Here is a 16,924-nt window from a genome sequence, read left to right as displayed (position 1 = left end):
TATTAGTTCCTACACCAAGGAAATAAACATCAATGCAGATGTCTTTAATTCAGAGTACACACTGCATCATCAAGGATGGCACCCCATTCTCTTAATATCAAGTCCAGATTGGCTCTTCAGTTGTTCGTTAAGCAACCCACTCTGAAGATCTATCTGCTGGCAGCTCTTAATGTTTCAGAACATATTATGAGAAGTGAATCACATGGCCAGAACCTTAGTCCCACAGCTCCTTTGTTGTAAAGTAGGTCCCTAGTCTGACACAATGTTAAATGGGACCTTGTGCCTGTAAATCTAATATTCTATAAGCCCACATCTATAGATCCAGTGCAGTCCCTATCAAGATCCTAAAGGCATTTTTTTACAGAAGTAAAACAAAAATATCTTAAAATGTATGTGGAACCACAAAAGACCTCAAATAGACAAAGCAATCGTGAGAAAGAACACCAAAGTGGGAGGCATCGTACTTCCTGACTTCAAGCTATATTATAAATCTGTAGTAATCAAAATAGAATGGTATTGCATAAAAACAGACACATACACCAATGGAACAGAATCAAGAGCCCCAAAATAAATCTCTGTATGTATACAGTCAACTGATATTTGGCAAGAGAGCCCAGAACACTCAATGGAAAAAAGACAGTCTAATAAATGGTGTTGGGAAAATTGGATGTTCATATATAAAATAATGAAACTGGACCTATCTCTTACACCACTTGCCAAAATTAACACCAAATGGATTACAGACTTAAATGTAATACTGGAAATGAAGAAATCTTGGAAGAAAACACAGGGAAAAGTCTTCCTTGAATGGGTCTTGATTTTTTTGGATATGACACATGAAGCATAAACAACAAAATGAAAAATAAGGACTACATTAAACTAAAAATCTCTGGACAGCAAAAGATATGATCAACAAAATGAAAAGGCAAGCTACAAAAAAGGAGAAAGTATTTGCAAATCATATATTTGATGAGTTAATATCCAAAATACATAAAGAACTTATATAACTCTATAGCAGAAAATCATCCAACTAAAAAAATGGACAAAGGACCTGAATAAAACATTCTTCCAAAGAAGATATACAGATGGCCAACAGGTACACAAAAAGGTGCTCAGCATCACTAGTCATCAGGGTAATGCAAATCAAAATCACAATGAGGTATCATCTCATGTGTGTTAGAATGGCTATCATCAAAAAGACAGACAATAACAAATACTGATGAGGATGTGGAGGGAAAAGAACCCTTGTGCACTTTTAGTGGGAATGTAAACTAGTACAGCAATTATGGAAAACAGTATGGAGGTTTCTTAGAAAACTATAAATAGAACTACCATATCATCCAACTGTGGGTAAAATTGCAATATTTCCAGAATCTCTTGCCTGGCCTGGCTTTAGTGCATCTGCATATCAATAGGTGTCTCTAGGGGTGGAGAGAAGTGGTCTGTGGTACATATTAATAGGTAATTACAAGGGCATACAAGGGTTTATCTGGACCACAGAGGTTGAGTTGGAGGCTCTCTTCTGCTGCAGCCTGGTCAAGAGAGAGATGGGACCACTGCTTGTAAGAAATAAACGGGTTTCTTAACTTTATTTCTACCTTTGACTGATTCTGGTTTTAGAGGTATTTTGCCCCAGGATTTTCCTCCCCGGAGTTACACCAACAATTTCACTTCCAGGTATATATATCTGAAGGAATGTTCCCTCTATAGAGCATAGTCTTGCAGCTGGCCTCTCGTGACCCCTGGCTATAAGATAATCTTTGGCTGTGATGTGTCACCTTACTTTAATACAGTTGCTATATTGTGTCCTTTTCCTTAGAGATTTGTCAGCATTGTCATTTTGGGTCCTCTGAGTGTTTTAGCAATTAAACACTGCTTAATTGTAATGGTTAATGCCAAAACTGAGAAAGTCGAATACCCAGAACAGATTAGTTAGCTGATTATTTACTGATTAAACTACCAAATGTTGCTGAGGTCACAATTTTGAAGATTTTTCTTGCAATCACTTGATCAGTCAGTAGCTTTTTAAAAACTTTTTTTATTGTAAACTAAAACAGATGTGGAAACCCATACAAATAAATGTGAAAAATGGAGCTTAATTATTATAAGATAAACCCTTGTAACCACCACTCCAGTCAAGAAATAAAACTTTGCTAGGCATCTCAGGAGTTCCTCCATGGGGCTCTACCTAATCCCCACTCTTTATCTTCCCCTAAAAGTAGCCACCTTCCTGACTTTTATAGTAATCACTTCTTTGCATTTCTTTACAGGTTTATCAACCAAGTGAGTATCCCTAGATTCCAGTGTAGTCTTGCCTACTTTTTGAAATTTAATGTATCTTCTACATTTCCCTTAATTTACATCTTGCCCCCCCTCCATTCCTTTCCCACCCAATAAGGAACCTGTGGAGTCTGATCTGTAGTTTCCCACCATCCGGTTACTGACTGTAGAGTCATGGTGCTGTTCAATGTGTCCCTCTGTCTTTTATATGTCCTGCAAATTAGCAGCTGGATAGGGACATGATCACATCTAGGTGTGAGGTCTTTAGCAAGTTTATTAATGGTGTTTTGTTTTTCATGCACCCATGTCTGATTTTTTCTCTTTTTTGAAATTAGCAGTTGTGGGTGCCCAACATTACCAGTTCTTATGTTGATATCATTTTAGTTATTTTCGTTGCCTGAAACTTATTTTCTAACACATTAATTAGGAAGGACCTATGGTAAAACTGTGTTATTGTATATTGATAACAATTTGTGCCCTTGATATCTGAAAATATTTGCTGGATATAAAATCCTTGGCTCATATTTCTTTCCCTTGAGTATCTTGAATATGTGATTCCAGTTTGTTCTGGCATAAAAGATTATTAAAAAGGCCAATACTAATTTCATTTGTTTTCCTTATAAATCATTTTTATGTCATTTTAAGCTATTTATGCCTTGATGTCCAAATGCCCTTTTTTTTTTCTTTAAAATCCATATAATTTTAGTAGGTGCATCTTGTAATTGATCAGTCTGTGTTTAAATCTTAGGTATACAGTGTGTTCTTCCAGTACATAGTTTCAAGTCCTTCTTGTTAGTTATGTCAAGAAAGTTTTCTTGAATTACAGCTTTTATGATTTATTCTGTTCCCCTGCTCTGATTTGCTTCTTTAGGGACTCCCATTAGCTATATGCTACATCTTTCTGTCTTGAATAATTATGAATTTTTCTTGAATTCTTTATTTTTGTATTTTTAAAAATTCCTTCATTTTTTACCTTCTATTTCTTTAAGATATTATCTATTGATTCCATCCATTCTTATGTTCCTTCTAGTTAAGTTTCATTTCTAAAGATTTCCTTTTGTTCCTAATTGTTCTCTGATTTCTGTCATATCATTTCTGAATTTTTTCATGTGTATTTAATTTTCTTAATGTCTTTTAGTTTATAGTCAAAACACAGGGCACAGTTCTGTTAGAGACTGTAGGGATGTTATTTTGTTCCTCATCCTCCTTTTTTGTATGATAACTTTTGAATGAACTTGGACCGCAGTGCTTTTCTCTAGTTCATTTTTGGTTTTCCTAAACTTTTAGAAGAAACTATGTCTCACAGAACTTCCCTCTTGTTTCCATAAACAATTTTTGTTAAAAATTTGACATATGCTCTCTGAGATTTCTTCTCTTTAAATGTCTTTTTATGGCCTTAATTTTATCTGACCCATCTCTTTCAGATTTTGTCTCTGTTGTCCACTCCTGACAGCATCTCCACCATGTGGAACACTGCCCAAAAGTGAGCTACAGAAGGCAGTTTTAAGAGTTCACAAGTGCTGTATTTCTCCAGGTCCTTGAGACCTCACCTGAGAACCTTCATACTCACTTACTAATGATTGGCCAAACCCCTCCCAGTTTTCAAATTGGACCATTGTTGTTCTGCTGTTCTCAAATTGGACACTACATTTCCAGTGAATACCTATTGATTATTTTGCAGCTTCTTGTTTTGGGGTCCTTTTGATGCCCCATTATTTTCTCTGCTTTCCCCCTATGTGGGCATTGATACCTTCTAGGTGTTACAGCTATGGATGGTTTCTCCCCATCTGCTTTTATGTTGGGGTTCATAGGAATAACTCTCATAGGAATAATACTCATCGTTTTTGTAAATGTTGTTCATGGGTTTTTAGTTTTGATATCCAGCTGCTCTTGGCTTCTGAACCATTTTATTCTTCTATTTTCTCCTACCTTTCTGAGCCCCCTTCTCATTCTCCTTTGTGAGCACCACCTCCATACCCATGCCTTCAGTAATGTTTGTTCCCCACTATTTTGTCTTAAGTCCCCTGTCTTCTCTTTCTCTACACACTCTCCTGGGGGAATTTTCCCTGCATGCACTCTTATCTTCTCCAAGCAGTAGCTTTTGAAACCAGTATAAATAAAAGTCAAATGGAACATACTTTAATTACACAGAATATAGATTTTAGGGGATTCTTTGAGACACGGTTGAGACACCAAGGATGATATTAGGCTCAGTATTTTAATTTTATCTTACTATAAAGTTTCAGAAGTGTCATGGATATGGCATTCTTGATTCAGTTTCACCCCAACTACCAGAATTCATGTCCATGAGGAAACTAGGCATTTTTACTTAAGAAGAAGTACCTCTATGAACCTACTGAAGGAAGAATATAGGACTCTTAAACAAAGAACAGCTGATTTATGCATGTTTTTCTATTGAATAAACAAGATTGTGGCTGGTTCTGCAATAAAATGAACGGAGATAATGCACAGGAAACAATATTTATTCTGTTCCTTGGTGCAATAGATAATGAAAAATACAATGGTTGGTTGTTGGTTTATTATATAATTGTGGTAAATTATGTTCCTAGATTTTCCCTAGGATCTCTCCTAATCAATGCCTGGCAAATAAATTTAAGATAAATTTAAGATTACATCCAAAAGTTTTAATTTGTATGATTTATTTCTATTTTCCAAGTAGTGGGAAGATAATCTCTCAATAAATTTCTACTGCAAATAATTTAGCCATGATTAGGATCATTAGGTAAATTTTTAAGTAATTCTGAAAACACACCTTGATTCCTTACCTGGGAAAGCACTTCAGTAGGACTTTAGTTCTGCAGTGGTAACAGGCTGCCATTGAAATGAAGGGACTTTGTTTATTTAACATAGAAGAATTACCAAGAAAGAATTTGGAAAAATCACAGTGCAAAATTTTGCCTTTAAAGTATTTGTATATTGATTTAGGGGATTAACTTAATTTAACTCCCAGAACAAATACTGTTATTTGGGTTAGAGATAAATCTAATTGTTGATACTGTTATAAATTTATTTTCAATGTTTGTAGATATCTAGTAAAATAACCAAAGCACAGTGGACATACAATGAAGAATCTTATGCTCCTTAACTACCTTACCTCTCATCAACTCATCAAATAGCTATCTAATTGGTGTCAGTCTTCATATTTTTCTCCTACTTCTTTTCCTTCCTAATGAACTATCATATACAAAACATTATAGTTATTCTGTTCATACTCTACTTGTATACTTAATAGTGGTCCAAGATGTTCAATGAAAATACAGATGTCAGAATCATGGAAGGCAAATTCAAAAGAGATTATTAAAAAGACTGAAAACACAATGTACAGAGATACACAAAAGATTAATGGAAACAAATACTGGATGGTGAAGCACTTTGGGGCTAGCAAAGGTGGGAAGTCATTAACACTATTAAAAGGTAACACTAGGAGATAGGAGAAGAAACAGTTCCTAGAACAGAGTGCTGCCAACTCCTGGAAAGAGTGCTGTAGTTGATGAAATGGGAAATTGGCCAAACCTAAGAAAGTAGCCATTTCCAAACCACATCAGTAGGAAGATGATAGGGGATAAATTTTCTAATGACTCTCTTCCAGCCTTCTGGTCACCTGTGAATGAATCCAGGAAAGACAATATGGCCATTTTGTATGTGAATCATTGGTACTAATTTTTATTTAAATTGATTGAAAACTTTAGGCTGTAGAGGATTTACTATACAATAAATGTATACCTGGAAGTTAATAAATACTTGGAAAATATTTGCTGAATAAATATAACTTACAATGGACTGCAAACATTACACTGAAGTTACGTGACTAAGATCAAGTCTAGAACTAATTCTTATTTAAATTCCTAGGAAGGCAGTATCTACTACAGTAAGCTCTTGGTGAAGGTTTATGAATTAAATAGTTATATGAATACATAGATGTGTGGATGGACACGTGAATGTATAGGTGACTCAGAAAAGTTTACAGACATAAAGAACCTTGCATGTAACCTAGTCTAGTCCCTTCATTTTGCAGATGAAGAAATGGAATTTCAAATTGTTTAAAAACATAATAAAGAATTAGAACCCGAATATCATGACTCTAGACTCTCCCATGTTATCCGTCATTGACCATTTAAAATTTGCTACATTCAAACCAACTACTGATGAAAAAAAAAAAGAGCAAGAATCACCTCACAAATCATGATCCACAGTCCATGACATATGCTTGCATATTGGGCAAGTAGCATGCATCCACAGAAAGTACTTGAGATATAGGTCACCAGAACTAATGGCACTTAAAATTTTTCATTACTCAATTTAAAAATACATACATTTGCCTTAATATCACTATTCAATTAAATCTTCATCTTATTTTTTATGAAGGTACAGTAAAAATAAGCTTAACCAATGCCAAATTTGCAAGTACATTTCTTTATCATTCTCCCAAACATAGTCACCAATTTCCATTATAGAGACCCTTAAAGTTCTGACTGACAGAACACCAAGTATTAATTCCTCACTCCTAATCAACATTAATGTTTTTAGTTCCTTACTCACATAAGAAACTCTGCGTCACAAAAAGTTGAAACCCTTCTTAATGATACTGGGACTTAAGTTTGACAGTTTTCCACATGTGCTCTGAAGATAATTTTATTCTATCAGGATGTTAATATTATCTATATTTAATTATTTTTATTTAAACATTCAAAATGTTGAATGCAGATATTGTTTAGCACCATTACTTTCTCCCTTCATTTTAGGGACTTAGATACAAGGCATAAAATTTACCTTCATGACATTAAACATATGATCTGTATAAAATAGTTAAAAGTTGTTTTTTGAGGCCAGAAGCTATGCTTGCAATATACCTGGATTTGTTTTTTTTAAGAGAAAATTCCAGAAAGATCAAATTACTTCTCTAAGGTCACAACTTGTTTGTAGCAGATAGAACTAGAATTAGATGTTTCTGTTTCATTAAAAGTATGTTCATACCTAGCATATGAATATGTTTTGGATTATAAGCACTTCTCAAACCTTGGAAACTACATTTAAGTAAAATCCCCCTTAACAGAATTTTACTTACGGAATTTTATTTACGGAAGTAAATGTGGAAGCATGTTGTTGCAGGTAAGGAGTTTGGAGAGTTGGCTGAAGGATCCCAGCCCGTCTCAGACTCAGATGTGTACCACGTAGCGGCACCTGTTCTCTATGGACTAAATAGGAAGTGGACAATTTGGGGTTCAGAGCTTTGGTTCCAGGACAGCAGAATCTCCCGGTCAGTGCCTGTTTAGGCGGCCAGATCTGGGAATATGCCAGAGCTTTAGGGACCCACCATCCACCTCATGCTTCCCAGGACGGTCCTGGTCGGCCTCAAAGAGGACAAGAACTCTGTATGCGGTGCCCCGCCCCAGCTATTCATTCCCCATCTCTCTTTCTCACGCACATTTAGGAATGGGGGAAGAGGATGGTTGCTAGGTGGAAGACAGTAGCCAATCCCATTATGTCCAATTTTGCTGTATTGCAGGCTTTTTTTTTCTTAACTATCAACATTATTTGTGACCATCAGCTCAATAATATGAGTCAAGAATATACCCACATAATGACCTGCAATACGTAGCAGTAATTTAAAGGCATTCTGTATCAACTAGCGTAGGGTGAAGTTTATGGACACAAAAGACCAGTATAACAGCAGATACACCGGTCGGTGTTGCCACTTGCCCTGGCCTTCGGTTTTTTAGCATAAATTGGCAAAGGAAAGAAAACTTGTCAGACCTGAATTACAGCCAGTAATCTCAGTCAGTCTCCAAATCCAGCCAACCACCTCAGAGGAGAATGACTTTGGAAGGGGAGTGGACAGGGAGGCAGCCAGTGAGGCGGAGATACAGAAATTCAAGACTCCCAGGCGGGCGGGCGCGCTTGCGCATGTTTCTGCGCTGGGTGACACAAGGGATCCAAATTCTGCACGGACTGAGGCGGCGCGGGGTAGGTGGGGACCCTGTGATTTCGCTTCTACGGCTGCCTTGGGGCTGGGAATCTGCGGAGCCCGATGTGCCACAGTCCGCCGCCAGGCGGGGAACACTCCGCCCCACGACCGGGCTCGGGAGGGACTGAGGAAGAGGAAGGCGCCGCTGCCTTACCTCCAGGTAGTACAAGTCCATGGTCGTGATCTGCGAGTCGAGGAAGTCTTCATAGGTGTTGAACTGAGTGACTATATTGTCCACGGCCGTCAACGCCTCTTCCTGATCCATTGCAGCTGTCTTGGCCGAGCGTCCCTAGCGACAGAGGCACGAGGGCAGGGTCAGGAGGGTCCACCCACTTCGTTCCTTCCAATCAGTTGGGAACCGCTGCGCAGCTTCCGACGTTAATACCGCCCCCAGGTTTTGCTACTCGGCTTCACGCGTCCACGAAACCCCTGGGATCCCCGTCTCAAATTACCAGCTCCCAAGTTCTGGTCCAACTCTGTAGTCAGTAACTGACTCAGATCCTGGTGAAATGTGCAGTCAAGTGAGAAATGAAAACTGCAATGTGAAATTAAAAATTATGAGACTGCCGGGATATTGAAGACATAGGTCCTCGCTCCTAATCTCACAACAAAGCAATTTTGTGCAGGACCAAATTAAAATAGAGAGGTTAGCGCTTGGGTAACCGAAGGGCCATTTTTGCAAGAAAATTGTCTCAAAACAGAGGACTCTGGAGTGGGTCTTGTGACCAAAGCCAATAACAAATACACTAATGATTTTCTTAAATTATTTGAAAAAATATAATTTAAAGGCAGATTATTGCTAATGTATATGAGGTAAAATTTATGAATATCCAAGAGGAAAAGGAAATACTCAAGGGAACTATGAAGATTTTTTTTGGCCCGAATAGCTTGTCTTTTTAAACTTTTCTCTTTCACCATTCAAGTTTCAAAAGCACACATTGGAAGTTTGCTTGGCTGAAGCTACATATTTTAAAGGGTAGAAAAGCTGCTGAAACTTAAAAAGTAAAGCTTTTTACTAAAGACATTTCCTTTAGAATGAAGTTTTGCATTTTTAAAACCTAAATTTCAAGTAATCCAGCATGGCAGCTGGGAAAACTTTTCAGAATCCATTTTTGAATTTTAATATTCTACAAATCATTCTTGGGAATGAACACATAGTACAAGGCTGGCTGTATGGTAGGTGCTCTCCAGGTATTTAGTGAATTGATTTTTAAGATCTTCACAAATGTGCTGAAAAAAATCATTTAATGAAAAACGATTGGTAAGATACTTGACTTTCAATTAGCTTTCCCAATTTAAGGGAGTCATCTACAAAATTAGGATTGTCACAAATGTACAAATTTTAAGTGACATAGACATAATAACGTCTGGATATAATTGACCCAGTTTTTAATATATTCTGAAATATTTTAAAAGGCATTTTAGACATTTTTAAATGTCATTTAATCATTGAATTCTGGAGAATAGAAAAAAGAATAGAGAAACCCAGGACACTGATAATACAACAACAAAAATAACAACATTAATTGAATATTCCCTGCATGCTAGGCATTATCCTAAGTGCCAACAATGGATTATATCCTTAACTAGTATTTGTATTAAACTTAACAGCCACCAATTTGATATCATCTAATATCTTAAAAGATAACAAAAATTCAGAGTCCAAGAAGGAGGAGAAATCCATGTAACTTAAGACTTCTAACTGATAAAGAACACAGGTCTCAGTATTCTCTATTATCTAAGCCCTTCTGAAAGAAACATTGTTCTGGGAAAATTGAGCACAAGGAAAGGCTTAGAAAAGTTTTTAGCCACTTTCTATGTATAGAAAATTTAAGTATTTGCTCTAGTACAATAATATTACTAAAACTTTATCATGTGCCAGCCCTGTTCTAAATACTTTACATTCGTTATCTTGTTTAGTTACCATGACAGATCCACTAAGAAAGTAGTATTGGCATTATTCCCAATATAGAGACAAAAATGAGTCTAAATAGATTGGCCAAACTCTTCAAGATAGAAATAGCAATGCAACCACCAATTTACCACTAACAGGAAATGGGTAAACAGAGTCATATAGAATTAATAATGAAAGTTGAGTTTTTTAATTAGAAAAAAATATATGTCAAATTGTGAAAGGGTAATGTATCTACAAAAATAAAAGGAGCAAACGTGATGGCATATTCCAAGGTGGAGGGGCCTGAAAGATCTGTGTGTGTAGGAAAAAGCTACACAGTGTTGTGACTGTTGTGAGGGGCCCAGAAAGGAAAGTAGAGAAAAGGAAGCCAGCTAGAAGAGGAAAATTGGCAGGAAGGCTTTGAATGCTAGGTTGAAGAGTTTGCAAAAGGTAGTGATCATGTACTTGAATAAGACAGGGATACAATGAAAATGACTTTGAGTGATGATCATATACTGCTGAAAAAAAAAGTTGTGTGACTGTTAAAGCCTTCAGAGTGTTAATATATATTACATTTGCTTTGAAATCCTCCTCTGTCAAGATTTCATCACCTTCAAGAAACAGTAAAGTATCTAGAGAATCTTTGGGTTCATTAAATTATAGCACTTGACTACAAGGACCTAAATGTTAGTAAAATGTGAGGTTCATGTTTGCCTATATACCATTCTATTATGATCCATTGTGATTGTGCCATTTTCAGTGGAAACCTCATTAAATATACTATTTGGTCAACAACATTTGATGAAGTAATCTCTAAAGGCATCTAAATTTAAATAATCATGAAAATATGTTCGGTCAATGAGTCTAATAACATCTTCCAACTCATCACACTTAGGGTAATTTTCAATGAATCAGTTTCTCTCTCTATGAATAGTGAAAGGAAAAAAGAAAATTTATGAATTTAGCCAGTTCCTCACAGAAAGGCTTTAATTTTATCATACACGTAATTCAATTGTCTTTTTCTTAACTTTCAATTTAAGTTTAAAACCACTCTTAGACTTGTGCCTGAGAAATGACTGAAAGGACGGCAACAACAGATGAGCTTCAGCAAGTCTCTATTTCCTATTGCAAAGTTTTGTTATTATCAAGAAATACTTCATCTTGGATGGCATGCATTTCTGCTGAAAGTCTGGGATTTTTAAAGATTGAAACCTAGAACTTAGCACCCAAGCCCAGATAATTCATTATTTGCAAAAGGCCCATTAAGGACTGTGTATATTAACCAAAATATAAGAGAGAAGAGACATGGGCTATGCAAGAAAAACAAAATATATGCATTATTTAGCTTAGTTACTGAGTAAAAAATGGTGCAATGTGAAAATAAAGGTCATCAGACTATAGGCAAAATCTAAGCATAAGTATCTCTTTAAAATAGGCTTTGATACTTTACCTACCTCCTGGGAGTATTTCAAAGAATTTCAAATTAAACTCTATACTTCTCTGTTTCTAAATATTCAGCAATGCTATGATATCTGGGAAAGTGGCTAGGAAACATACTCTTAGTATGTTGACATGATAGAAAGGAGAATGTCTTGGTTATTATGTTAATAAGATGCTAAACACTTTGAGTAAGAACTTGAGGCTGTATTAAAATAGACTTAATGCATTACCACATTGTAAGAAGGAAAAACATACTCACTCTAAGATGAGTTTTGTGTCTGATGTTGCCCAGCTGCTTAAGTTTCTGTGCATTGCAGATGAGGACTATTGCTTAATCATTAGCCAAGAAGAGCTCTTCTGCATTTTATAGTAATGACACTGAATTTATTTAAGATATTGTGATGAGATCACTGGACTTCCACACCATCTCAGTTATCTGAAGTGCTGGAGTTCCGATTTCAGCTTCTCGGTCACGGAGACATAATGTGTTCACATATCATAACTCCCAAGTTTACTTGTCCCTTGTCTATATCTGACAGTGTAAAAAAAAAAGAAGACTCCAGAAGAGATAAAGACAAGTGTAAAATGTAACTGCTCCCAGGAGTGGGCTTGATGGATGTCAGCAGCTGATAAAGATAGAAAACTGCTGTGTTGCTGTGGGATTGATGATGGATGTGATGGCTACAACCATCTCTTTGAAACAGAGCAAAACAGGCTTTCAGAGGCTCTGTAAGGTTTTCCTAACAATTTCACTGAAAATTCCCTCAACCTCTTTTCCTACATGGAAATCAGACTCTACCCTAGAACTTCCCCCTGGTCGGTAAGAAAACATCCCATGTGAATAGATGGTCATCGCTATCATTGCAGAACTGCCAGTTTTAAGTGGGTTCTCAGCACTGCCCCACAATCTTACTATGTCTTTTTTTTCCCTTTAATTCATTCTTATTTTCTACAGTGCCTTTTCCTACTTCTCTTCTTGCTCTAGTCCTATATCCTCCTGTCTCAAAGCAGATAATCTGTACTCCTACTCCACAAAAAGTAAAAATCATCAGATTATATATCCTGTAGTCAAAAATACAAGTTTACTCATACATCAATCCTTTACTTCTTCCTTTTTGTTTCAACATAAGATATTTTCCTCCTCTTAGACCGTCATTCTACAATGGTTCTCTCCTGCCTTCTCAAGGATTTCGTATTTTGATTATCCCATCTCTCATATATTAATTTCTATCTCTCTTCTCAGTCTTTCTCACACACACTTTCTCTCTCTCCCTCTCCCCCACAGTTCCTCTCCCATTTTTAGAATAAGCAAATGAACCCCAACCAAACCTTCCTCAACTGCACAGCTCACATCAGCTGTGCATCATTTTTGTATTTTCACAGCAAAGCTTCTTAAAAAGAATTATCTACAGTCACTGTTCCATTTCTTACCTTCCCGTTTCTGCCCAACATATCCCAATCAAATATTACACACTGCTCCACTGAAACCATTCTCACCAAAGTCATTAATAACCTCCTTGTCATTGAGGCCAACAGACATTTTTTTCTGTCCTCATCCTCCTTGGCTCTCTTCTTTTCAAAACTCCCTTAGCTTCTATCACATTCCTTCACCCTGAGATTCACTGGTCAACTGGGGTTTGTTTTCCATCAGCTTTTTTTTTTTTTTGTCTCAGTTTTCTTTGCTGGCTCCTCTTCCTCTTAACTAGCTTTTAAATGTTGGAGATTCTCAGGGTTCTCTCCAAGACCTTTTCCTGCCTCTACACTCTCTTACTTCAGGACCATATCCATAACTGTGCTTATGTCCTACATACATACGGTTCCCAAATCTTTATAACTAGCCACAGCACTCTCCTGAGCTCCAGACCACACACCCAACTGCCTACCAGACACCTCTGGATGCATAATGTATGTAAAATTCAATTTTTTTCTCTTCCCCTGCCTCCTAAATTTCGTCCTGAGGCCTGCAGTGTCCCCTCTTTCAATATACAGCCTCCTCTCCTATCTTTGTTCATGGCAGATAACTGAAAAATGGTTGTGACCCCTGCCTTTCCTTCAGACCTGAAATATACTGCCTTCCAAGTACCATCTCCAAAGTACATATCTTGAAGATTCCTGTTTCTCTCCAGTCTCCTTGCTACTGCTTTCATGTCTAAGCCAGAGATTGGCATCTAGACTCCCCAAAATAGACTCTGTTTTGGTTTCCTAACTCTCCTTTGGTGCCCTCTCCATTCTACCCTTACCACGGAGTAAGTGATTACCTAAATACACACCGATATGATTTCATCACACCCCTCTGAAAACCTCCACTGGCTTCACATTGCCCTTAGAATAATTTTTTTTTAAACCTGGCTTACAAGGCCCTGTACATTCTGACTCTCCTCCGGCACTTTCCACCTCAGACTGTACATGTTCAAATCACACTGGACTGCCTTCAGTTTTCAAAGAAGCCACCATCTCTTTTGCCACTGGATATTTAGATGCTCTGTTACTTCTACTTAGTGTATACTCTGTTACACTCTTTCACAGTATACTCTTTCTCCTCACCTTTTAGTTCCCTATTATAGACTTAGGTATAGGTATAAGTATAGAGATATAGCAGTTAATCTTTTCATATATTCCCAGAGCACTCTCTATCCCCAAAATGAAATGAACATCTCACTTATAATAAAGTATTTGCACAGAATCTGTGCACATGAAGGCAAAGACTATGTCATCCCTTTTCACAAATATGTTCTCAGCACCTGACACAGTACTTGGGGTAGAGTGGCTCCTCCAAACTATTTGCTGAATAAAACAGTTTCCTATATGTTTCACTCCTTCATCTTGGAAACTGCTAGGTGAAAGTCACTACACTCATTGGAGAAAAATAAGCAACCTAAATTTTAGCACCTAAGTTTTAGAAAGGTACTTTGTAATACTAAGAAAATAATAACACAAGACAGAGCAATATTTTTGAAGCACAAATTCAGAGCAGCTATAAACAAGTCCCAGCTAAAGGGTTTCAAGGAAAGTTTAAAGGATATCCTGGCCTTTGTAGTATTTGAAGTATTGAGACAGGGACCTGGGGCTCTGAATAAATAGATGTCCATGTGAATGAATCATTTGTGCCAAAGTTTCAAGGTGAGAAAATACAAGGCATGTTTAGGGAAGAGTGACCAGGTCATTGATTTTAGTGCAGGATATGTGTAAGAGCAGGGAAAATGGTATGGCAAGTCAGAGGCTGACCATGATGTGATTTGCCAATTTAAGAAACTTCAGGCAAAGGAGAGCTAAAGAAGGTGTTTGGAAAGAAGTGATAATCAGAACTGTAGTTTAGAAAGATCCTGACACCAGCGAAGCTGAAAGCATTTCCTCTGAGATCGGGAACTAGACAGGGATTCCCACTCTCTCCACTGTTATTTAACATAGTACTGGAGTTCCTAGCCACAGCAGTCAGACAAAACAAAGAAATACAAGGAATCCAGATTGGTAAAGAAGAAGTTAAACTGTCACTATTTGCAGATGACATGATACTGTACATAAAAAACCCTAAAGACTCCACCCCAAAACTACTAGAACTGATATCGGAATACAGCAAAGTTGCAGGATACAAAATCAACACACAGAAATCTGTGGCTTTCCTATATACTAACAATGAACCAACAGAAAGAGAAATCAGGAAAACAACTCCATTCACAATTGCATCAAAAAAAATAAAATACCTAAGAATAAACCTAACCAAAGAAGTGAAAGACTTATACTCTGAAAACTACAAGTCACTCTTAAGAGAAATTAAAGGGGACACTAACAGATGGAAACTCATCCCATGCTCGTGGCTAGGAAGAATTAATATCATCAAAATGGCCATCCTGCCCAAAGCAATATACAGATTTGATGCAATCCCTATGAAACAACCAGCAACATTTTTCAATGAACTGGAACAAATAATTCAAAAATTCATATGGAAACACCAAAGACACCGAATAGCCAAAGCAATCCTGAGAAAGAAGAATAAAGTAGGGGGGATCTCACTCCCCAACTTCAAGCTCTACTATAAAGCCATAGTAATCAAGACAATTTGGTACTGGCACAAGAGCAGAGCCACAGACCAATGGAACAGACTAGAGAACCCAGACATTAACCCAGACATATATGGTCAATTAATATTTGATAAAGGAGCCATGGACATACAATGGCGAAATGACAGTCTCTTCAACAGGTGGTGCTGGCAAAACTGGACAGCTACATGTAGGACAATGAAACTGGACCATTGTCTAACCCCATATACAAAAGTAAACTCAAAATGGATCAAAGACCTGAATGTAAGTCATGAAACCATTAAACTCTTGGAAGAAAACATAGGCAAAAACCTCTTAGACATAAACATGAGTGACCTCTTCTTGAACATATCTCCCCAGGCAAGGAAAACAACAGCAAAAATGAGTAAGTGGGACTATATTAAGCTGAAAAGCTTCTGTACAGCAAAAGACACCATCAATAGAACAAAAAGGATCCCTACAGTATGGGAGAATATATTTGAAAATGACACATCCGATAAAGGCTTGACGTCCAGAATATATAAAGAGCTCACACGCCTCAACAAACAGAAAACAAATAACCCAATTAAAAAATGGGCAGAGGAACTGAACAGACAGTTCTCCAAAAAAGAAATACAGATGGCCAACAGACACATGAAAAGATGCCCCACATCGCTAATTATCAGAGAAATGCAAATTAAAACTACAATGAGGTATCACCTCACACCAGTAAGGATGGCTGCCATCCAAAAGACAAACAACAACAAATGTTGGCGAGGCTGTGGAGAAAGGGGAACCCTCCTACACTGCTGGTGGGAATGTAAGTTAGTTCAACCATTGTGGAAAGCAGTATGGAGGTACATCAAAATGCTCAAAACAGACTTACCATTTCACCCAGGAATTGCACTCCTAGGAATTTACCCTAAGAATGCAGCAATCAAGTATGAGAAAGATCAGTGCACCCCTATGTTTATCGCAGCACTATTTACAATAGCCAAGAATTGGAAGCAACCTAAATGTCCATCGATAGATGAATGGATAAAGAAGATGTGGTACATATACACAATGGAATACTACTCAGCCATAAGAAAAGGGCAAATCCAACCATTTGCAGCAACATGGATGGAGCTGGAGGGCATTATGCTCAGTGAAACAAGCCAAGCGGAGAAAGAGAAATACCAAATGATTTCACTTATCTGTGGAATATAAGAACAAAGGAAAAACTGAAGGAACAAAACAGCAGCAGAATCACAGAACTGAAGAATGGACTAACAGGTACCAAAGGGAAAGGGACTGGGGAGGATGGGT

General features: G+C 37.2%; 1 protein-coding gene across 3 annotated transcripts in view; it reads right to left on the bottom strand.

Annotated features, from left to right (window-relative positions):
- CFAP299 (cilia and flagella associated protein 299) overlaps positions 1-8,583 on the bottom strand; it is a 601,382-nt gene extending 592,799 nt beyond the window's left edge. For all 3 annotated transcript variants that reach the window (XM_036906433.2, XM_036906432.2, XM_057502367.1), the window contains exon 1: positions 8,421-8,583. In XM_036906433.2, the coding sequence (XP_036762328.2) occupies positions 8,421-8,531 (111 nt within the window). In that variant the 5' untranslated portion in view covers positions 8,532-8,583. The remainder of the gene's footprint in view (positions 1-8,420) is intronic.
- Between the last annotated feature and the right edge of the window lie 8,341 nt (positions 8,584-16,924).

This window comes from Manis pentadactyla, chromosome 5 (genome assembly GCF_030020395.1).
Source record: "Manis pentadactyla isolate mManPen7 chromosome 5, mManPen7.hap1, whole genome shotgun sequence".
Lineage (NCBI taxonomy): Eukaryota > Metazoa > Chordata > Mammalia > Pholidota > Manidae > Manis > Manis pentadactyla.
This window is presented reverse-complemented; position numbering and strand designations above follow the sequence as displayed.